At 39.9% G+C, this 22,169-nt stretch overlaps 3 protein-coding genes across 3 annotated transcripts in view; 1 reads left to right on the top strand and 2 right to left on the bottom strand.

Moving 5' to 3' along the window:
• Positions 1–9,462, top strand: part of LOC140953047 (unconventional myosin-Ic-like) — a 33,625-nt gene extending 24,163 nt beyond the window's left edge. The window contains exons 35-37 of the mRNA XM_073402530.1: positions 237–290; positions 398–443; positions 8,099–9,462. Coding sequence (XP_073258631.1) covers positions 237–290; positions 398–443; positions 8,099–8,116 — 118 coding nt within the window. The 3' untranslated portion in view covers positions 8,117–9,462. The remainder of the gene's footprint in view (positions 1–236; positions 291–397; positions 444–8,098) is intronic.
• Positions 2,973–4,991, bottom strand: LOC140951940 (uncharacterized protein KIAA1958-like). Its single transcript, XM_073401320.1, has one exon. The coding sequence runs from the start codon at positions 4,774–4,776 to the stop codon at positions 3,424–3,426; it is 1,353 nt and encodes a 450-aa protein (XP_073257421.1). The 5' UTR covers positions 4,777–4,991; the 3' UTR covers positions 2,973–3,423.
• On the bottom strand, positions 8,644–18,355 carry LOC140953048 (beta-1,4-N-acetylgalactosaminyltransferase 3-like). Its single transcript, XM_073402531.1, has 3 exons — positions 17,189–18,355; positions 11,651–12,170; positions 8,644–10,122 (listed from the first exon to the last, which is right to left on the bottom strand). Exons 1-3 carry the CDS (start codon positions 18,193–18,195, stop codon positions 9,775–9,777), a joined length of 1,875 nt encoding a protein of 624 aa, XP_073258632.1. The 5' UTR covers positions 18,196–18,355; the 3' UTR covers positions 8,644–9,774.
• Positions 18,356–22,169: the final 3,814 nt, after the last annotated feature.

Below are 22,169 nucleotides of genomic sequence, written 5' to 3'. Positions count from 1 at the left end.
GTATGGTGGTGTGAGGCATATTGTTGTGAGAATGTTGTGACTTTTTTGACGAGCAAGCTCTCATTTTCCTCAGGGATTTTAGTAGAGCAAGTAAAGTAAGTAAACGTGGATGAAAATTGACAGATGGAAGGATTAAAGGTGTGGGACTAGTTGAAGTCCACAGTTAAGGCTTAAGTAAAAGTGATGATGGAACCATTAATTAAATATACTGACCAGTACTTTAATTTTTTCCCTAGAATAAAGCATAACATGGCAAACAACAAGACAGGAACAATTTCATTCTACGATGGGTAAGTAAAATATCAAGTTCTCATTAAAGCAACCACTCAGTCAGCACTTGAATAAAAGAATTCACTTCTTTTCTTTAATTTTATCACCATATTATTAACTTCTTCAGCTCCGAATTGTTGATCAAAAAGGGACAAGCAGGTGATTTGGAAGTGGTGAGTGTCATCGTCATGTCTTAGCATCACCTTCACAATGTCTCGTTCAGGCTAATATCACTATTTAGGTTTGCAGTACAGTTAAATCCTAGCTTGAATATTATTGCAAAAACATACAACCACGTCATTATGATCATAGCTTTTTAACTGTTTCTTAGTGTCGCACTGACAAAATTTATAGTATCGTTTTTTCTAGATCGCAATGTTTCGACTGTTACTGCATGCTAGTCTTCACTTAGCAGCAAAACAAATTAACCTTAAGTTTATTAATTCAATATTGTCAGAAGGTTTCTGATCTAATTCCGAGCGAAGCGAGGCGCTTTCGCAAGGTTTATAACCTCGTTTGCGCGAAGCGGGCTAACCGCGCGTGGTCTTAGCGGCGTGCGAACTTGGCTGGCCCATCTATATATATTTTTTTGTACATATATATCGGTCGTTTTCAGTTGGTATCCGCATCCAGTGTGACGTCTCGCAGTATATGCATTTCCGGTTCGTGCTGCATTCAAGTTCAAGGCCTGATTTTTATTTATCGTCTGTGAAAGAAATTTTTAGACCATCGGTGAATCACGAGCAAATTCCTTCAATACCAATGACCCACAAAAGCAAACACAACAACTCTGGATTCAAAAAGTGGATGCAAATCCTCGCCGGGGAGAACTCCTCTGGAGCATCAACAGAACGCCGAATTGAAATTTAGCGCGAGCAACAAAGAAGACGACGACAGCGAAAAACCCCGCAACAGAGAGAACAACGCTTTAGCTTTGCCCAGCGAAGAAGAAGCCGTCAACAAGAGACAGGGAAGACCAAGGAGAGGCTATAGCGAGTAGAGTACGTGTACAGACAGCTGTTATGACGGTATTTTTTCGCTGCCTCTGTATTCAATTCAATTCAATTGTTTTTGAATGCAGAGGGTCAAAATACCGCAATTACAATTTAAACAAAACCCAGGAAGAGAGGGAACTGCAGACGCTTCCAGAAAATGCGCCCAATACGCAATGGATTCGCAACGAAAGCGATCAGGAGAGGCAGTGCATTCCTGGAAGTTTGCAGTCGAAACTCAGCTTATGTTCTTCGATGCAACGATAGGCAGCAAGAATTACACGATCGAGCGTGAGCGATATCTTTCCGACAGACTGAGTTGAGAACAGCGAATCAGCCATTGCACCATGAGCAAAAACGGGTTCATAGTGATCGGAGATCAATGGTAAAATTTCACTTTAAGGTTACTATATATGAACAGTCTAGAATATAATGTGTGACATGTGCATTGTAGGGAAGCGTAAAATTTGTCAACAAACAAGTCCTACATAACAAAATTTTTATTTACAAATTTTCGTAACATTTACGTCCCAAAAACCATCCCATGTAAAATATAACATGTAGTAGCCTTAGACATAAACACAGCTGTATTGCTTGCCTTCCATTTCGAATCTATTATTCAAAAAGAACATCTGCATTTCAGATCTCCTCAGAATATTAGTGTGTGACTTACTTTCATTGTTTCCTAATGTAAAAAAAAATATTTGATAACATATATATTTACAGAAGTTAAACATGTTCGACTTTTTTCAAGAATTGGAAATTTAACAGAAAGCAGATATAGGGTTTCCTGTAAATCAATCCATTCTGCACTTTACATTCGGATAAATTCATGTAGTTAGTCGGTGAAAGGATGCTTAAGGCCATTATCAGGACAAATTTTCAATTCATTTTTAACTCGTGAATCTATTCACGAGGTTATAAGGAGCACTCAGGGTTGGTCGGTTGGTCGGTTGGTTGGTTGGTTGGTTGGTCAAGTGGTGTAAACTTTCATTGTATGCAAATGAGCCTCGTGATGTGGAGGCGATTTCTGTGACGTGCCAAGGCAAGAATTTGCTCGTGATCAAAATCTGTTGTTCATGTTTTAACGTTTTTGTAAGCATAGCAAGGGAGTTAAAACTTGAGCGAGACCACCCGTACGGTAATTGAAAACCAAATTAAAAGAAGGTCCAGGCGGGACAACATTTTCAATAAAACTTACAATATGAACGGTGTACAGAAAAACGAGAAATCAGAGGTTGAGGTAATAATTGGTAGTTTCGAAAACGAAAATAGGTAGTTTCGAAAACGAAGCACTCGAAAACGAAGACCGAAGCACGAAGCACCCAAATCTCGAAAACGAAGCACCCAAATCTCGAAAACGAAGCACCCAAAACTCGAAAACGAAGCACCCTCGATCGAAAACGAAGACCCCTAAATCTCGAAAACGAAGCACCCTAGATCGAAAACGAAGCACCCAAATCTCGAAAACGAAGACCCCAAAACTCGAAAACGAAGCACCTGAATCAGGTGGAGGCAGCGGATGCGTCCACACCTCCAAAGGTCCACAAAATCCATCCCAAGGTTTTATAAGAGCCTGCCAACTGTTTAACTGAATTTTTCTAGATAGGATATACTGTATTAATTTTATTATTGGTCTCGCTATACTTGATACATCTTACCTTAATATGCATTTTTTCGGTACACATATAGAGATTACTTCATGGTTGGTGAGTGCGTACGATTTTTATTCACGAGTTGTGAAGAATCGAAAACGAACGAGTGAGCGCAGCGAACGAGTGAGTTTGCGATTCTTCACAACGAGTGAATAAAAATCGTACAAGCGAACCAACCATGAGGTAATTTGTTTATTATATATGTACTGAGATATTACAAAATAATGTTAACAACTATCAATTGCGCGGTGAAATCAACACAAAGACCACAACGAGTTGCGAATGATTTTATTCGAGCAAACTGAAAGTACAAAACTTCCTACAACATTAAAGTTATTCAATGACTCTGAAGAAAGTGGAACAAAGTCTACTTTTAAACGATTCTTTAACTTTAAATAACAATGAAAATTTTCAGCTTTAAATATCGCCGTTCAAAACCGTAACTAAGATATAAAATTTGAAAAAGTTGACTGTTTTGTAAATCTAATTATAGTAATGCATGCATTCTAATCAGAGTCAGAGTCCAGTACTTTTAGCCTTTTGTACCTCTTTGGAGAAGACTTTACCTCAACTTCTTGGATTGCCAACTTCGGGGATTGATTGAGGCTGTTAATAGAAATGCTGAATTGACCTCCATGAATAACAGCGCCCGTGAAAAGCGACATCGCTTGTTGGTGATGATCTGCCGCCGAGCGACCCGCCGAGCTAGCTGAAGGATCAGTGGAGCATTCTCCAACTTGAGATGAATTAGTTTTCTCTAAGCTATGCACATTCCCGGACATCAGTTCACTTAAAGTACGAGACATTTTTACTTGCTGTTTTTCAGAAACTACAGAATAATTTGTCACACTTTGAAGATTTTTATGTCCCGACAGTTGAATAATATCTGTCGCTGGGATGTCGTTGTTTGTTAAAGTTTGGATCATTGTTTTGCGACCGCTATGGTTCTTTACATTGGGCCCCAGCCCGGCTTTTTCTGCCATTTTTTTCATTAACGAATTCAGCTTGTTCACGCCAACGGCTGACTTTTTAAACCATGGTTTAGAAGAATCTTGTTTTTTACAGTTATTTACTGCTAGATAAAATGGCGCGTTGTTGTCGTTCATTTCCGACGGTCTTTTCTCCGCGTAGAATTTGTAAACAGTGACGGGATCTCTTTCACTTCCCTGAACCGAAAACATTTTCGGTTTTATTTGCCTGACATCTCTGGGATTTTCTCCGGTTCGAGTCTTAGTTTGTCTCTCAGTATACTCTAAAAATTCCTCGCCATTTGTAGTTTGGCGTAGTTGCACATCGCCCCAACACATGTCTCTGTGTTCCTTACAACCACGGAGACCGAAATAGACTGTGTTGTTGAACCAAACTGTATTCAGTAGAGCCTCAGGAGTTGACTTTCCTAACAATCCTTTGTCATACAGTAGTTTTATGTCGTCTTCTGTGAGGGGAACTGAAGCGTTTGGTTTATCGCCTTTGCCTTTCTTCTTGAGATCTCTTTGTTTTGATTTTAATGCCGTTCGTGCTTTTTCAAACTCGACGTCTCTCATAATGCTGTAGCCGTAATTCTTCTTCTTTAAATACCGTTCAAAACTGGCCATCATAGCACGCAAGGAAGTGGGTTCGTAATCTTCGTTGTTTTCTTTCTTTCTTACTGTTATGATAAATTCGCTGATGAATGAACTCAGTTCGTGTGGGGGAATTTCTTCTACAGGCCTTGACTCATCTTTTAGCCTCAAAAACTCCTTAAGCAAAGCAACATTCTGTTCAGTTTTCTTCCTGGTGTTTTCGTTTTCTTGTCCTTCAATAAATTCCTCTACTGAAGTTATATCTGCAAACCTTGAATTGCTCGAAGAAGACGCCATGGTTTTCCTTTTGCCTAGTGACGCCGTCAGTGAAAGGCGGGAAAATCGATACGATTTTTGTCACTAGTGAAAACTTTCGTCTGCGGGTTGTGATTGGTCATACGGTATTTTTCACTAGTGAGAAAAATCGTACAACCAATCAGATTGCGTGTACTCTGCAACGCATCATTTTTATTTGACATATTCATTTTGCAGTAAATCTCAGTACATATATAATAAACATGTTTATGTAGACTTCAAAACTGTCCGTCAGCAGATTTTGGCGTATTCAAGTACGCGTGAGCAGTAACACAAAAGGTCTGAAACGAGGCTAAAAACGGAGTGTGAGGCTCGCGCGTATTACTCTTACGCCACGCTTCACCGACTTCTTTACTGATTTTGAGAAAAAAACCGATTGTTTTGCAGTCTAACATATTGGATATGCAAGAGGTTACGCCCCCTCCCGATTGCAAAATTATCAAACTTCTAACATTTGTTCTCTTGTTTTCGCCGCTTCGATATCGTTAAGACTCGTAATGACGACGGCTACCACGTTTTCCCGCCAAAATGACGCTGGTTCGCGCGCGAGCACCACTTAGTACTAAGAAAATCTCGTACTCGTCTTAAAATCTAAAGCTCTCTATCATCGACTCAAGCCTGCGAATTTAACTGGCTTTTACTGGCAATACAGTAACATTCTAGAAACAGTTTGGGCGTTCTCGGTTTTCTGATCACGTCAAAAACATGGCCTCCCACCGGGCCTCCCACGCAGCGGCGGAAATGCATTTACAACTTGAGTATATTTGAACTGCATTCGATTCGTTATCGTGCTTGATTCCTGCTGTATTAGCATTGGTCTCGTGTTTATGAAGGACAGACCGGTGTCGAATTTTTGGGTGCTTCGTTTTCGATCTAGGGTGCTTCGTTTTCGAGTTTTGGGTGCTTCGTTTTCGAGATTTAGGGGTCTTCGTTTTCGAGTTTGGGTGCTTCGTTTTGGATCTAGGGTGCTTCGTTTTCGAGTTTTGGGTGCTTCGTTTTCGAGATTTGGGTGCTTCGTGCTTCGGTCTTCGTTTTCGAGTGCTTCGTTTTCGAAACTACCGTAATAATTATGCATTGCTACAATCATCGCTACTTCTGGCTAACGTTATATGACAACGTCAATCATTCAAAGTCACAAACTAGACCCAAGCGAAGTGAGCCTCGCGAGAACGCGCAAGCGAGAGGCCGCTCGCTCGCGCGTTCTCGAGATACTCGCTTCACTCGCCCGAATAGGAGAGCTTGCTCGCAGGCTACACCGAACAGTGTTGGGTCATTACCAAAGTGGAGTCAGGGTGCAGCATGCAGTTTATTTTCGGCGATCATTTCTATCCGTGTGGGCATTTTGGCAATGATCTAACTTCCCCTGAATCGAGGCCCTTGGTTTTCGTGTATTCATACACGCCTAAACGCAGTGCTATCAACTCTCCCGGATAATCCGGGAGACTCCAGATTTTGGACCGTATCTCCCGGTCTCCAGATTAGAGTCTTATATCTCCCGGATAATCGCCAAAGTTGCCATTTCTTGTAGACTCGACTTTCCCACCATAAAATTTCAAATATTTTGCGTTGTTTGAGCTACTGTTAACATGCAACGTTTCCTCATAAATTATGGTTTGCCACTGTAATTATTTTAAGCTACAATGTGGCTAAATATGAACTCTTTATGTGCTATATACGTCGATCGGAATCAACGAGCATTTTTGGCACAAATGACGTCATTTGTCGTATCAATTCTCAATTTCAAAAGGGATGATAAATCCTTGATATTTTCTTCTCGGCAATTTTGTAGAAGTAAACATCATAAAAAAGAAATGTGGATAGATAAAGTATGGTCCTCGTGGCGCTAAAATTATAACTGAATGTTTCGAAGTTCCAAAATTGAAATGAAGGGGAGGCAACTCCCCAATGTGCCTTTCATTCTAACCCCAATTTTTTTCTTCACCTTCTCCTTTAGGGTACAGGGGTGGGTTAATAAAATGGGATGAAAGAGACCCCCTATTGTTCATGATGGGTTTTATTTATGATTTCTCTCACAAAAGTTACTTTACTATTGATTGCAACATTTTATGGTCTTCATCAGTCATGGAGCTAATCTTTCCCTGAGTACCACATGCAGCAGTTGAGTGTAGTAGAGATGTTTTGGGGTCAACCTGAAGGCCAAAGCCATGAGCGGCTTGACTGAAACCAGAAACCTTGCATGAAGAGTCTCTGGCACCCAGCAGTGAAGGAGTCAGTTGACTGTTAGGGAAATAAAGACCAAGGCTGAGTTGCTCAAAGCATGGTTAGCTATAACCATTGGTTAAGCAGTATCGAAACCAATACGTTGTCAAGGTATTAAACGCTGGTTGACGCTAACCATGCTTCGAGCAACTGGGCCCAGCATTATGAGGTTAAAATGTTGCAGTCAATAGCAAGGTGATTGACGCGAGACAAACAACAACTAACCTCAAACACAAAGCTTAATTACAGCGGTGATTATATTGGCGTGAACACCTAAAATATGTCTGGAATGTTTACGTTGCAACCAATCACAGGGGAAATCTTCACACCACAGAAACCACAGGCAACGAACGGTTTCCGATCGGTCATGGAACAAATTATTTTCGTTTTGTTTAAGGATACAAACTGCCTTATTAAAAATTTAAAACACCGCTGTTCCCCAAGATCAGTGCCGAGGACCGCATCCAGTACATCGTTCGATTTTAGAAAGAAAAGTGTTAGAAGCCAACGCGACGCGACGGCGACCAGCTTTCCATGTAACGACATATCACATGAAGACAATAAAAAATGAACAATCGTGATGTTTTCGTTTCTAATAGCACAATCCTTGCTAATATTTTTTTGTAGAACAAGGGGATTCGATTTGTGTGAACTAACGATTGAACCTTCGAACTACTATCTACTCCCTACGATCAGGCGTAACCACCGATTTCGATCGTTACAAAAAGTTTGAAAACTCGCGCGCCAAACCGTCGCGTGCGTAGGCCCGGCACATCGGCTTTGTAATTTACTTCAAAATCGCTCAAACCTGTATTCTTCGCTATTATAGCAAATACTGTAAACAAATAGGAAGGAAAAGCAATTGTTTACTTGTAAAAAGACTGAATGTTAAAACAAAATGAAAATAATTTGTTCCGTGACAGAAAGGAAACCGTTCGTTGCCTGTGGTTTCTGTGGTGTGATGATCTCGTCTGTGATTGGTTACATCACAATAAACATTCCAGACATATTTTAGGTGTTCACGCCAATATGATCACCGCTGTAATATCTTTTATTATTTCCTGTTCTTTTTTTGTAAATTTAGACTGCTCCTGGCTCATAACTGTAATGTTAGATGTTATTCTGCAATGGTTACTGTGTGATCTCCCCACCTGTACTTTGGTATTTGGAAAGTTCCACAAGTATTGGACAAGCAGATATTCTTAAACTTTATATCTGAATCTAAAATTAATACTATAACAGGTGGTTTTATCAAACTATGATTATAGCGATTATCATAAACAAATATCTTTTTCCTCAAAAACTAAAATCATATTATTATAAGTCTACTTCCGATTGCCTTTTATTTGCTTGTGAAACACGAGGAAAACTACCCCTAAGCTCTTTCAGTCCTTATGGAAGCCAAACTTCAAATTCTCTAAGAATTAATATCAGTTTTGTTACTGTCAAAAACCATGAAAACCGAATCACAGAAAAGATCAGAACATGCAAGCAAGCCCCAAAACAACAAACTTCTGCTGCTGCTTGTGCTTTACATTTCATACGTCTGACAGGCTTTCTCCTAGCAACACAATAACATTCCAGAAATATTTCTGGTGTTCACGGTTGAGTAAGTTTCACAGAAAGATATCAAAAACAGTGAAAGCACTGACGAAGAGGTTTTATTAGATTGGTCGAACTATACATAAATTAAACAACTTTTCCAGAGATTTAAATGTTACAAAACTCAGACCTTACTTTTTCTTGTAAAAACTGTTTTTAGCCCTTGATTTGATTAAAATAACTGTTTTGAAACCTCTATTAAGTGGACACCATTAGGACCTTCTCAAGTGTCCGCTTCATAGAGGTTTGTAAAAATTGCACAATGTTTGTTAACGATTAACTTATAACGGTTTCTCTGTACTGTGATAAAGTTCCACGTTGTTAAGGAAGACAAGGAAGCTCTACTGTACTTTGTGCAAGACTTTTGGTCTAATCTACAGTTTATTGACAGCTAAATGTATTGATTTATCTTTATTAATCGACTACAGTACGTATTTCAAGGACATAATGTAATACTACTATTGTCAATTTATTCCGGTATCCACTTAATAGAGGTTATTAACAATAGAAATTAGCCAAATACTGTTTATTTCAGTGTCCTCGTCCGCTTAATGGAGGTGTCCGCTGAATAGGGGTTCATAAAAAAGGGAAATATAAGACATTAATTTCTGGACCCAGCTTACTGTCCACTTAATAGAGGGTGTCCGCTTAATTGCGGTTTCACTCTAGTCTCTATTTGTAGCAGTAGACCTGCTGGTACACAGATTTCCTACTTAAAGTGATTTAATAAGTATAATATTAATTTCTCCAAATATTTTTATATTAGAAGTATGCATTTGTCAAAGGCAATAATAATATTGAACCATGTGGTTGACTTAATAAAGGTAATGCTCAGCATGCTCCTGATACTTTCTTGCCCTGTTTCTTTTGAAGAAATTTTGTGCTTTATGGTGAAACCTCAAAATAAAAAGCAACCTTGATTTAATAACCTCTGTGTCATGAAGTCCTCACTATAACAAATGAAGTTCTTCTCCCTCGAAAAAAGTAAAATATATGGAAGAAGACTTTGATATAATGAAACCTCTCATTATAGCAAACACATTTTCCCAGTTCCTTGGCCCTTTGTTATATTGAGGTTCCACTGTATGGGATGTGTGCAGTGCAATTTTAACAAAAGCAAAGTTTCACTTTACCCACACTGACCAATATTTATGACAGCTATTCATACCAATATGTGTTTGAGTTACTTTTAGGATTTGTTTGTTTGTTCCTTCGATTCCACATGCCTTTTGTTGAATGGAAATGGTGAAAAAAATGCAACATTTTGAGCCTTTCAACCTCCATTCCAGCTTCCAACAAGCGATCGACAAATTCCCAGTCCTCCCCACCCCACTTATCCTTAAATTCCTTGATGTTCATTCCTCCAATTTTATCCCAGTCACTCTTGTACAAAACCATCATTCCAAACCCATTAAAGTCCCAGTAGCCGAAGGGTTCAGTAGATGTTGTGCCACAAGCTAAGCGAACCAGAACAGGGCTGTAGGCCATCTTGTGTTGAACAGAGTGCTGAAAGAGGGTGTAAGGACAAATAGCAAAAGTTAGATTATGTGCTCAGGATAAATTCAATGACCTTAACTATTTCTTCCTAGGAGGACCCAGAAGGGGTCGACTGGGGGCTGGGAATTGTCTTTTCTTGGACTGGGTAAATGGAATTCAAGTCACAGGGAATTATAATTGCCAGCGCATTTTTAAAGTCGGGATTTGGATTTTAAGCAAACTTCAAATGGGACACACACACACCCACCCACATGCACCCCTACTATGGTCCAGCCCATTGGAAACTTCCTCTGGCAAAAGCCTAGAGTAAAAACTCCACACAGGGATTGGTGCAAGGGTGGGCAAGGGCCTGCTCTAGAGAGTTGAACATAACTCATTTTTGAACATTGTATCCTTTTGGAAGACTTTCGTAACAAGGAAAATATGTACCATTTTTAAGTCGGGGCTGTATAGTAACTTTTCAAATTCCACCATTATGAATAAAAATAAGCAAGTTAGCCATTCTGAGCAGGAAACAATAAGAATTATTTTCATGCACCCCTCCCCTAATCCCGCTGCCCGCCAAAATATAGTGTGACAGTATAACGTGACTAATTTGACCTAACCGGAAATTCCACAAATTATTGTCGCTAATTCTACGCGTCATAAAACACTATTAACAAGAAGTACATTTCTCAATTCTGGTTCTTAACACTAACAAAGCAAATTAAATTTAAGTTTTGTTTTTGTCTGATATTGGGTTTAAAGCCTTTCTTACTGTCCTAGTGAATATATATATATATTTAGTAAAATCCAACTAGTGGTCTATTATCAATGCTGCGTTCTGATTGGTTGAGCTACTACTAGGCTATGTGTTACAACCCACTAGTAGCAAAAAGCGTGGGCTTTTTGGTGGCAAAAAAGGCAGCACATGAAAAAGGATTAAAGTCTAGCTTTAACTAGCTAAATTTTTTTTATTCTTGTTATTTTTTACTAACTAGTTGGATTTTACTAAAACAATAATTTATTATTCCTCTCGCCCTCATGGCCTCTGAGTCAATAGCCCATGAGGCCAAAGGTGAAATGGGCTATTGACTCAGAGCCCATTTGGGCTCGAGGAATAATTGTTAAATATTTATTTCAACGATGTGATCTACAATGAGCACATTTCCCAGGACATTCACGCAGAGCAAGAATCACAATAAGATAAAAAGAGACATTGGACGTCATATTTTAAAGGGTTTAAACTTCAACGTCGGGGGAAGAAAAACCTCAAGAGTGACCCATCCTACCATCTTTTGAAAAAGGCACTGAAAAAAAAAGCCAATGACAGCTTGAGAGACGTTTTTAAAATCAGAGGTGTTTTATGAACTGGACCAGCCTGCAGCAAGCCCAGTTAATAATAATTATTATATTTTTTTTCTTTTCATTTCTATAGTGCAAATTCAACTAAAAGTTTTCAAATGCACCGATAATAACATCAAGCACTGCTGACCAACCTTTCTTATATAATCTACACAGTAATATGGAATGGCCAGAACAACTAGGCTTCACTAACCTTTCTAACATCATCCAGGAAATGATAAGGGATATCAAGATGAAGGTCGATAGCAAAAAGAATTGAATTCGGATCTATGACCATTTCAGCAGCTTTCTGTAGCCCCAAGGCCCTTGAAAAATCCCCCTTTGTATTAGTATATTGATAAGATGGAATTACCGCCTTCTTCAAGGCATTATCAATATCAATGTCTTTGCTGTCAAAATTGACGATAACTACATTAAAATTGGCATCTTTAGTTCTATGGTAAATTCTTGCCATGTTTTCAAGGAAGTGAAGAATCCAGCGTCCCTGGTTATTTCCAGTAGTAAGCAAAATGTTGACAACAGCACTTTTGTTCCATGTCACGCCCACAGGGGTGCAGAGGGCTTGTGCACCCCAAGTTCTGTATACATATTCTGAGAATCTCACAGATTTTCCACTCAAAATTTCTTTGAGTTCCATTTCCACCAAGTACCTGTATCCCGTTCCTGGGTCACGATTTTCCTCCACATTTAGGATTTGCACAAAAGAGTATTTCCTAGATTGAAGAGGAAAAAATCTGATTATTGTCAAAGTGACTCTCGCACCCTCAGGGATTTTTCCCAGAAGGGTGATAGGGCTCGCTAATCTCGTACCCAGATCTTCCGCAGCCACTTTTCAGCGTAAGACAGAGTGAGATCTGGGTATGAGATTAAGGGCTCGCAAGAAACACAAAAAAAACTCTCACGTTTTGCTCACCTGAGGCCACTTCTTGCTCCTCTTAGTTTATGTGTTCCTTAGAGGTTGACTTGCCTAGACCCTTACCCTTTGGGCAAGTAAGCTTTAACCTTTTAAACCCTAAGATCAAAGTTTGAATTCTCATTTGTTGCCCTATTCATTTCCTGCAGAAGTAGTGGGGAGAAGTTAATAAAATATCAAGAAAATTCATCATGTGTGATCATGTCTGTAATTCTCACGACCACTCTGTTTTACAAAGCATTGACATTACAAGGAGAAATTTGATACTGATCACTCCTAAGGCTTAAAGGGTTAACAGTAACTTGCCCAACAAGAAAAGCTACTTTTTCCAGACTACCAGACAGCACTTTTTTTGAGCCCTGGTTGCAATGTGCAACACACTTCTTTGAATGCTTATTCTATTTCAGACCCAAATCTTCCCAACCCCATTCCATACCAGTCATTTTCAGGACGTTCACATGGATAAACAATCCCAACCACCAAGGAAATTCTTAGATTTGCATTTGGGAATGTCTTAAATTTCCCCAAAGTTACTCAAAGTGTACTTGTCAAAAAGTAATCCCTGCAAGCCAGCCATGAGCCCCAACAGTTGAAACCAGACTGTAACACACATGTCCAATATACACAAACGGATACGATTCGTCAAACTGATGGTCCATTGGTACCAATGGTACCAATAGAAAAGCACCCTATTCCAATGGTTCTATTGGTGAATATGCATCTCATTTAGGGGACTTAGATTATTTTCCCATGTGACCTGGTTGGGTACAGGGCAATTCCAATGGTCCATTGGAACCAATGGTACGATTGGTACCAATAGAAAAGCACCCTATTCCAATGGTTCTATTGGTGAATATGCATCTCATTAAGGAGACTTAGATTATTTTCCCTTGTGACCTGGTTGGGTACAGGGCAATTCCAATGGTCCATTGGTACCAATGGTACGATTGGTACCAATGGAAAAGCACCCTATTCCAATGGTTCTGTTGGTGAATATGCATCTCATTTAGGGGACTTAGATTATTTTCCCTTGTGACCTGGTTGGGTACAGGGCAATTCCAATGGTCCATTGGTACCAATGGTACGATTGGTACCAATGGAAAAGCACCCTATTCCAATGGTTCTATTGGTGAATATGCATCTCATTAAGGGGACTTAGATTATTTTCCCATGTGACCTGGCTGGGTACAGGGCAATTCCAATGGTCCATTGGTACCAATGGTACGATTGGTACCAATGGAAAATGATGCCGTTCCAATAGTTCTATTGGTGCAAAACAAGTTCACTTTTACACCAAGTAAAAACGCGCTAGTAATTATTATGAACGTTCCTCGTTCTTTAAGCCAACTATGCAAAACAAGTTCGCTTTTACACCAAGTAAATACGCGCTAATAATTATTATGAATATTCCTCGTTCTATAAGCCAACCACACAAAACAGGTTAAAACAAGTTCGCTTTTACACCACGTAAAAGCGCACTATAGTTCTTATATGAATATTCCTCGTTCTATAAGCCAACCATGCAAAACAAGTTCGCTTTTACACCAAGTAAAAACGTACTAATAATTATTATGAATATTCCTCGTTCTATAAGCCAACCACGCAAAACAAGTTCGCTGTTACACCAATTAAAAACGCGCCATAATTCTTATGAATATTCCTCGTCCTATAGGCTAACCACGCAAAACAAGTTCGCTTTCACACAAAGTAGAAACGCGCTAATAGTTACAAAGCGAGGGCGCCCTTTATATCTAGCGCTAATAATATCTCAAGGTGCTGTGAGTATAACAAACATCGTACAAACATTAAAATTGAAAGGTAACGCGTCACTGTCGTGTTCGTTCTGTTTATTGTGATTCACGAGCAAACAACAACATGACATATGAATGTCTTCTTTCCTGTACGCAAGCAATATTTTTTGGTAATTCTTACTTGTTTAAAAGAATCCGAAACAACGCGGAAAGGCGCGAAACTAGCAAAGTGGTATTGAGGCAACAGGTTTTAACAACTGTACTCAACTCACTGTGAAATTAACTTCTGAAATTTCTTAGCGCAATTTCATTATCTACATGGAAGCGTTTAAACCAAAACAAGTTTTCAATGAAGAGTTTCCGAAAAGGGTGGTTATATCATGCTGTTGGTTATGACTTTGTATTGTATTTGGTGGCTCCTAAAACAGCCCTTTTATATTAAAGTGACTGAAGTCACTTTTGACTGTTGACGTGGGGTTTGTCGTGGTAACCCATTGAGGTACAACAGTTTGCCATAATCAAGGTCGTAGTGAAACCATTGACGTATTTAATGTCAACGTTGTCGTTGACAAATTCTATTTGCCGTGCTCTTTTCTCGGCTGTAGCTTGCGATGAGGCCCAGGACTGAGCTAGAAGAATCCATCTACTGATGATTTCAGGATTGCACCCGTCGCCGTGGAAAACAGCAGAAGTTTGAATGTCTCCTTATCACCCATAAACATATGAATCGATGGAGATTTTTATTTTTTAATGGATGCATATTCACCAATAGAACCACTGGAATGACATCATTTTCTATTGGTACCAATCGTTCCATTCGTACCAATGGACCATTGGAATTGCCCTTTACCCAGCCAGACCACATGAGAAAATAATCTAACTCTCTTAATGAGATGCATATTCACCAAGAGAACCATTGGAATAGGGTGCTTCTCTATTGGTACCAATCGTACCATTGGTACCAATGGACCATTGGAATTGCCCTGTACCCAGCTAGACCACATGAGAAAATAATGTAAGTCCCCTTAATGAGATGCATATTCACCAATAGAACCATTGGAATAGGGTGCTTTTCCATTGGTACCAATCGTACCATTAGTACCAATGGACCATTGGAATTGCCCTGTACCCAGCCAGACCACACGAGAAAATAATCTAAGTCTCCTTAATGAGATGCATATTCACCGATAGAACCATTGGAGTAGGGTGCTTTTCTATTGGTACCAATCGTGCCATCGGTACCAATGGACCATTGGAATTGCCCTGTACGCAGCTAGACCACATGAGAAAATAATCTAAGTCCCCTTAATGAGACGCATATTCACCAATAGAACCATTGGAATAGGGTGCTTTTCTATTGGTACCAATCGTACCATTGGTACCAATGGACCATAGGAATTGCCCTGTACCCAGCTAGACCACATGAGAAAATAATCTAAGTCCCCTTAATGAGATGCATATTCACCAATAGAACCATTGGAATAGGGTGCTTTTCCATTGGTACCAATCGTACCATTAGTACCAATGGACCATTGGAATTGCCCTGTACCCAGCCAGACCACACGAGAAAATAATCTAAGTCCCCTTAATGAGATGCATATTCACTGATAGAACCATTGGAGTAGGGTGCATTTCTATTGGTACCAATCGTGCCATTGGTACCAATGGACCATTGGAATTGCCCTGTACGCAGCTAGACCACATGAGAAAATAATCTAAGTCCCCTTAATGAGATGCATATTCACCAATAGAACCATTGGAATAGGGTGCTTTTCTATTGGTACCAATCGTACCATTGGTACCAATGGACCATAGGAATTGCCCTGTACCCAGCTAGACCACATGAGAAAATAATCTAAGTCTCCTTAATGAGATGCATATTCACCAACAGAACCATTGGAATAGGGTGCTTTTCTATTGGTACCAATCGTACCATTGGTACCAATGGACCATTGGAATTGCCCTGTACCCAGCTAGACCACATGAGAAAATAATCTAAGTCTCCTTAATGAGATGCATATTCACTAATAGAACCATTGGAATAGCGTGCTTTTCCATTGGTACCAATCGTACCATTGGTACCAATGGACCATTGGAATTGCCCTGTACCCAGGTAGACCATATGAGAAAATAATCTAACTGTCCTTAATGAGATGCATATTCACCAATAGAACCATCGGAATAGGATGCTTTTTTATTGGTACCAATCGTACCATTAGTACCAATGGACCATTGGAATTGCCCTGTACCCAGCCAGACCACACGAGAAAATAATCTAAGTCCCCTTAATGAGATGCATATTCACTGATAGAACCATTGGAGTAGGGTGCATTTCTATTGGTACCAATCGTGCCATTGGTACCAATGGACCATTGGAATTGCCCTGTACGCAGCTAGACCACATGAGAAAATAATCTAAGTCCCCTTAATGAGATGCATATTCACCAATAGAACCATTGGAATAGGGTGCTTTTCTATTGGTACCAATCGTACCATTGGTACCAATGGACCATAGGAATTGCCCTGTACCCAGCTAGACCACATGAGAAAATAATCTAAGTCTCCTTAATGAGATGCATATTCACCAACAGAACCATTGGAATAGGGTGCTTTTCTATTGGTACCAATCGTACCATTGGTACCAATGGACCATTGGAATTGCCCTGTACCCAGCTAGACCACATGAGAAAATAATCTAAGTCTCCTTAATGAGATGCATATTCACTAATAGAACCATTGGAATAGCGTGCTTTTCCATTGGTACCAATCGTACCATTGGTACCAATGGACCATTGGAATTGCCCTGTACCCAGGTAGACCATATGAGAAAATAATCTAACTGTCCTTAATGAGATGCATATTCACCAATAGAACCATCGGAATAGGATGCTTTTTTATTGGTACCAATCGTACCATTGGTACCAGTGGAGACCCTTCTTATCACCACTAACACCAATGGAGTCTATTTGTGAGTATTGGACAACCCTCGACTGTAATGGAGAGCTTGAAAGTTGGGTAGAAATCATTAAGTCCCTCAACACTGAAATACACCAGCACACATAATTACCCTGGTTGTTTTTTCTTGAGCTGTATCCAGACTTGGGAGGCAACTGCTTCTGCGATAACTTCATCCAACTTGTCATTGCCAAAAGAAACAAAATCTTTCTCCTTGTCAAGAACATCACTGTAGTCAAAAGGATAAATGGACGTATAGTGCATCTCCCAAATGGCCCCGTACCTCTTTAAAGGTCCTTTCATCAAGTATGAAGGATTGTAGTCACATGGAGGAAAAAGATCTTTAGAATCACTTTCACTAATGAAAGGAAGGAGATACATCTCTGAACGGTGCTGTAGATTATCTGTTGCAAAGCTAGGATCCGGGCGTTTTGTGTGCATAGGAAGAACGGCATTTGTTTTTCCATCAAGTTGACCAAACCTATCATGAACAAACACATCAGGGGGAATTTTCCTCATGTCGTTTCCTCTTCCAGGAAATAATTTCCATTTGACTTCCAAGCGATGAAGCTTCCCTTTTTCATATTTCCCATGCTTCAGTAAAACTTCCAAGAAATAATGTTTTCCTGCAAGAAGCGAGATCCCATTTCTGTTGCTGTCTAATTCTGATGCTATCCCGGCAGTTGTATTTGCGATTAATACGCTGTTTTCTGGCTTTGAATCTGGACTTAACCACAATTCGGAGGTCTCACTTGTATCTACATGAAAACTGTAAAGCCCGGATTCAATGGGGGACAGATATCCAAATATTCGAAGTCCAAAATTTTCGAATTCTGGCCGAAAATGGAGTTGCAGATCTGACGTTCGTAACCGTGTCGATGGCCAATGCGGAAAAAGTGGAAAATGTTTTAGTGATTGCATCTTGTGTCCGCAAATGTCCTCCCAAATGTCTACATTCAAAGATCCAGCTCTCTGATGCGAAATCAAAGGAGGAAAGATCGGTACCTCACTGCCTCTTCTGGGTTTATCACGTTTGTGGACAATGAAGCCCACATAGACAACTGTTACTATCAACAATGTTACGAAAACCAATTTTCTTTTATACCTCCACAATTGCATTGCCTCGTATTAAACAGATCCGGGACAGATCCTAGTACGCAGTAGTATGGGCTGTACAACCTTACCGTGCGATTTAGCGGATGAATCCGAATCAATTTAAGAAAGACCTTTCGCTTTCTCCTTCTTTCGTCATAAACTTTCCACGCGGTCGTTTTGCGAGGAGCTCCTAGCCAACAGAGTACTAAAGTGTGACGTCATAAAAATGAAATTTCTGAAATTATGGGATTTGTCAGGATATTCTGAAAGAACAATGTCCAAGAGGCCTACTTGCCAAAAATGAGCATTTGGGGGCAAATTGTCTCTGAGATCGTAGCCCAGTTATGCTTACAAAACTCCATACAAACCCTTCTAAATTTTTTTGGGGTCGACCCAAAAAAAAATTAGAAGGGTTTGTATGGAGTTTTCTGAGTATAACTGGGCTACGATCTCAGAGACAATTTGCCCCCAAATGCTCATTTTTGGCAAGTAGGCCTCTTGGACATTGTTCTTTCAGAATATCCTGACAAATCCCATAATTTCAGAAATCTACAACTACCAACGGATTCAACTTTCGAATAATAAATTCATTAATGTAATTTTGGGGGGTACGCTTGACTTGAGTTGACTGTAAAGTATTCACTGCTCATTACGCATGCAGGAATGCTGATTTGTCATCTCTGCATTCTTGCATGCGTAATGAGCGGCGAATTCTCACGCGAGGCAGTTACGAAATTTCTACCAGCTCAATTTCCCTGAATTTGATGTAAATTACTTCCAAGAAATTTAATGCATTCAAAGATTTTCAATCTGACCAAATACAGAGAGATCTCGTAAAATATTCACTGCTCATTACGCATGCAGAAATGCCAATTTGAATTTGACACCAGTTACGGGAACGGCTAACGGATTAATTTTTCGAATAATCAATTCATTAATAGAATCTTGGGGGGTACACTTGACCTGCCTTGACTGTAACATATGTTTAGAACTTCCGTAACAGATAGTTTATTCAAATAACCCCTTTTAGAAAGGCACTTTTGTATCGAGTGAGTCATTCTTGTGATTCCTCGTAAGAGGGAGCAACTGGTTCTTCCTCGTCAATTTGGTGCTATCCTCCTTTATCCAGCACCTCCTTGTTTATCTTCATCATGGCCAGTCAATTGAACAAGGATGATTATATCTATGACGAAGGCCAATTATCCGCGCATATAGCATCCCTGGTTACAGAAAGCGCTGGGCCCGGTGCCCGTCCTAAGAAGTCAAAACGTCTCGCAGCAAAATTCGCGGGAAAATTAGACCATCCCGAAACACCCGCATCGCGGGAAAATTAGACCACCCCGAAACACCCGCATCGTCTACTGAATCTCTCTTGGAACTTGAGAGGCTTTAAAACCAGAACCTTAAAGTGGAGTTGGAGATCACCAAGGCCAAATTAGAGCTGGCGAAATTGGAAACTGCTTTGCTGAACCTCTCGATCGCTAAAGACCGCTTTGACGTCTACTCCGGCTAACACTACTACCAGGGCGGATAAAGGTTGGGCGAGCGCGTCCGAGCAAAAAGGTGTGATGCAGTGGACTGGGACTCTGCTTAGAAATGTCGCTTGTTTTCGACTTCGGTCAGGGCTTACGATGTGGTTTGTCCATTAGACACCACCGCTGTCACTGAATTATGGCGGCTTGATTTGTTTTCTTGCACTTCTTCCTCGTTCCTTTGTGCTGGTACGCTGTCTCCCAGAGGCAAAAGTTGCTATTTTTGCGGGAGGTTTATTTGGAGTAGACCAGGGGGGGGCCCACGACTTAGCGAAATTTCGTGTACCTAATTGTGTACCTATGATCCACCGATTTATGACATCACATCCGGTTGCAGAGTTGCTGCTCTGTTTTCGCGCGAAGCACAAAGATGCCCGGGACGCCCGATGCTATTTGGTTTCCTCGTTATGTTTACCCACAGGCTAACGGAATTATGTATCTTGAATGCCGAGGATATTAAGAAGGTATATAGCCGGCCTTTCAAGCAAATGTCATGACCAAACAAAGAAGTTTTAGTATTATTTTAACGATAAATATCATGCAGCTGCGAGGAATGTCATGGCGAGTCTTGCGATGTTTCAAAACGAGTGTCGTTAACGTTTTGCGGCTTTTGCGGCCTATGATTTGGAGAAGTCATCAATCAAAATATAATTTCCTAAGCGGAATAGAATGGGGAAAACGCCAATGGCCACAGTTTAAAATGTTCACCGCTGGAAGGCTGGATCACGCCCCGTAAAGTTGCAGAAACTTCCACTCAACTGCATGGTTTTGAGGAATGTCATGGCGAGTCTTTCGCTGTTTGTAATCGAGCGTCACTCAAGAGTTTGGCTTTCGCGGCTTCTGATTCATCAAAGTCATCAATCAAAATTGCCTATCCTGAGCGAAATTCCGTGGAGAAAAAGCTTATGGTCACAGTTTAAAGTGTTAACAGCTGGAAGGCTTTATAACTCGACGTAAAGTTGCTGCAAGGGCTCAGTCTTCTGCTGTTCGAAGACCCTCTGGCATGATGTCGCATAGATAAGGTTAGTAGGTTTGCTGATTTTTCTTTTAGTGTACGTGAGAGAATTACAAGGAGCGTAGAGTAGCGAAATATTAGAGTTATTCAATGTTAGAGCGTGAGCTTTTAATAGTTTATAAGAGAATTAGATATTTTTTTTAAATGATTGATGACAGGGGAATTCTTAAAGAACAGGTGGTTACTATTAGAAAAGGGCAGTAAAACATCCGAAAGAACTACCCTTTTTCTCACAGCACTTTCTACTGGTTCTCTAAAACTGTATTTTATTGTGTAAGAAACACATAAAATAGAAAAAATGTGACAGAGAATAGACCGTTTGCTTTGGGAGGTGGTGCCCCAGGAGAGGTGGAGATAGTAGAGAGATTAAGATTCACGTTTACGGCACACGGCAAACGGCAAACGTCAGTTGAGAATTTCTCAGAATAGAAAATAAGCAGATAAAAACAGTCCAGAACGATTCCTTTGGATAAAACTGGTATAAAACCACTTATTTTTGTGTAGAAGCAATAAACAGTAAACGAAAAATAAGGGGAAAACTTGGTCACGTGGTACAAATTCACGTTTGCCGTTTGGCGTAAACGTGAATCTTAATCTCTCTATTAAGAGGGCCTACACCAAGAAGAACAATATTATAACAAAAACAATAATCTTGTTGATCAATTATTATTACTAGTAGCCTTTTTTGAGTACGATAGTATACCAGAAAGATACCACATGCCTGCAATTGCTGTGATCATAATTTATTGTTTTAGAGGGAGGCACGCAAGGTTTTTGCTTAGGGGATTTCAGGGGTGGTAACAGCACAGCTACACTGTATGACAAGAGTGCATTGTTGCTTATGGGGGATTGTGAAACTTAATGACAGCAAACTTAATTTGCACAGATAAGCAAAATTGCATTGACAGTTATTTTCTCTCTGTGTGGTAGGGGATAGACAGTTCAATTACATGTGAAGGACTGGAAGTGTATTTTTTGCCAATTTTCCCTTGCCGCACCTTAAAAATCCATATTGTAAGACAGTTGTGCATAAGGGATATTTGCATTATTTGATTCTAGGATCCTTAAAAGTTGTAAGGAGAGGGGGTCTTCATGGCCAGAACAAACAAAAAGTATTTTATATGAAACTTGAATGAAATTTCTACCTGGTAGGGAGTTGTTGGGAGAAAATGGCCTCCCTGGAAAAAGGAAGGTTTTTTTTGGTTCTGTAATATGAAAATTTCATCTTAAGACTTCCACTTTTTGTTACTAGAAACAATACATGTAAGCAATGGAACCAAAATTCGAAGGTTACTTCAATAATTCACTTCAGTAGAATGGTTTTTCTGTTTCCTAATAACAATGTTTTTTACTCTGTAACTTTTTAATAAGGTTGACAGTGGTCTTCTTTTATTACAATGTTGAATGGCATGCCTGAGGGGGAGGGGTATGTACCTGTAGCTGGTGGGGCA

This window comes from Porites lutea, chromosome 11, assembly GCF_958299795.1.
Source record: "Porites lutea chromosome 11, jaPorLute2.1, whole genome shotgun sequence".
In the NCBI taxonomy this organism is placed as follows: Eukaryota; Metazoa; Cnidaria; class Anthozoa; order Scleractinia; family Poritidae; genus Porites; species Porites lutea.
Note: the sequence above shows the minus strand (reverse complement) of the source record. Positions and strands in the feature narration are given on the sequence as shown.

What these genes read in the sequence shown, in the direction of transcription:
- LOC140953048 (XM_073402531.1), bottom strand. Translation starts at nt 18,195, where the DNA reads ATGCAATTGTGGAGGTATAAAAGAAAATTGGTTTTCGTAACATTGTTG. An exon ending in CTCAAGAAAAAACAACCAGG is followed by an intron (nt 12,171 to 17,188) that starts GTAATTATGTGT and finishes TCTTCAATCTAG; the next exon opens with GAAATACTCTTTTGTGCAAA. An exon ending in TCCTGGATGATGTTAGAAAG is followed by an intron (nt 10,123 to 11,650) that starts GTTAGTGAAGCC and finishes ACCCTCTTTCAG; the next exon opens with CACTCTGTTCAACACAAGAT.
- LOC140951940 (XM_073401320.1), bottom strand. Translation starts at nt 4,776, where the DNA reads ATGGCGTCTTCTTCGAGCAATTCAAGGTTTGCAGATATAACTTCAGTA.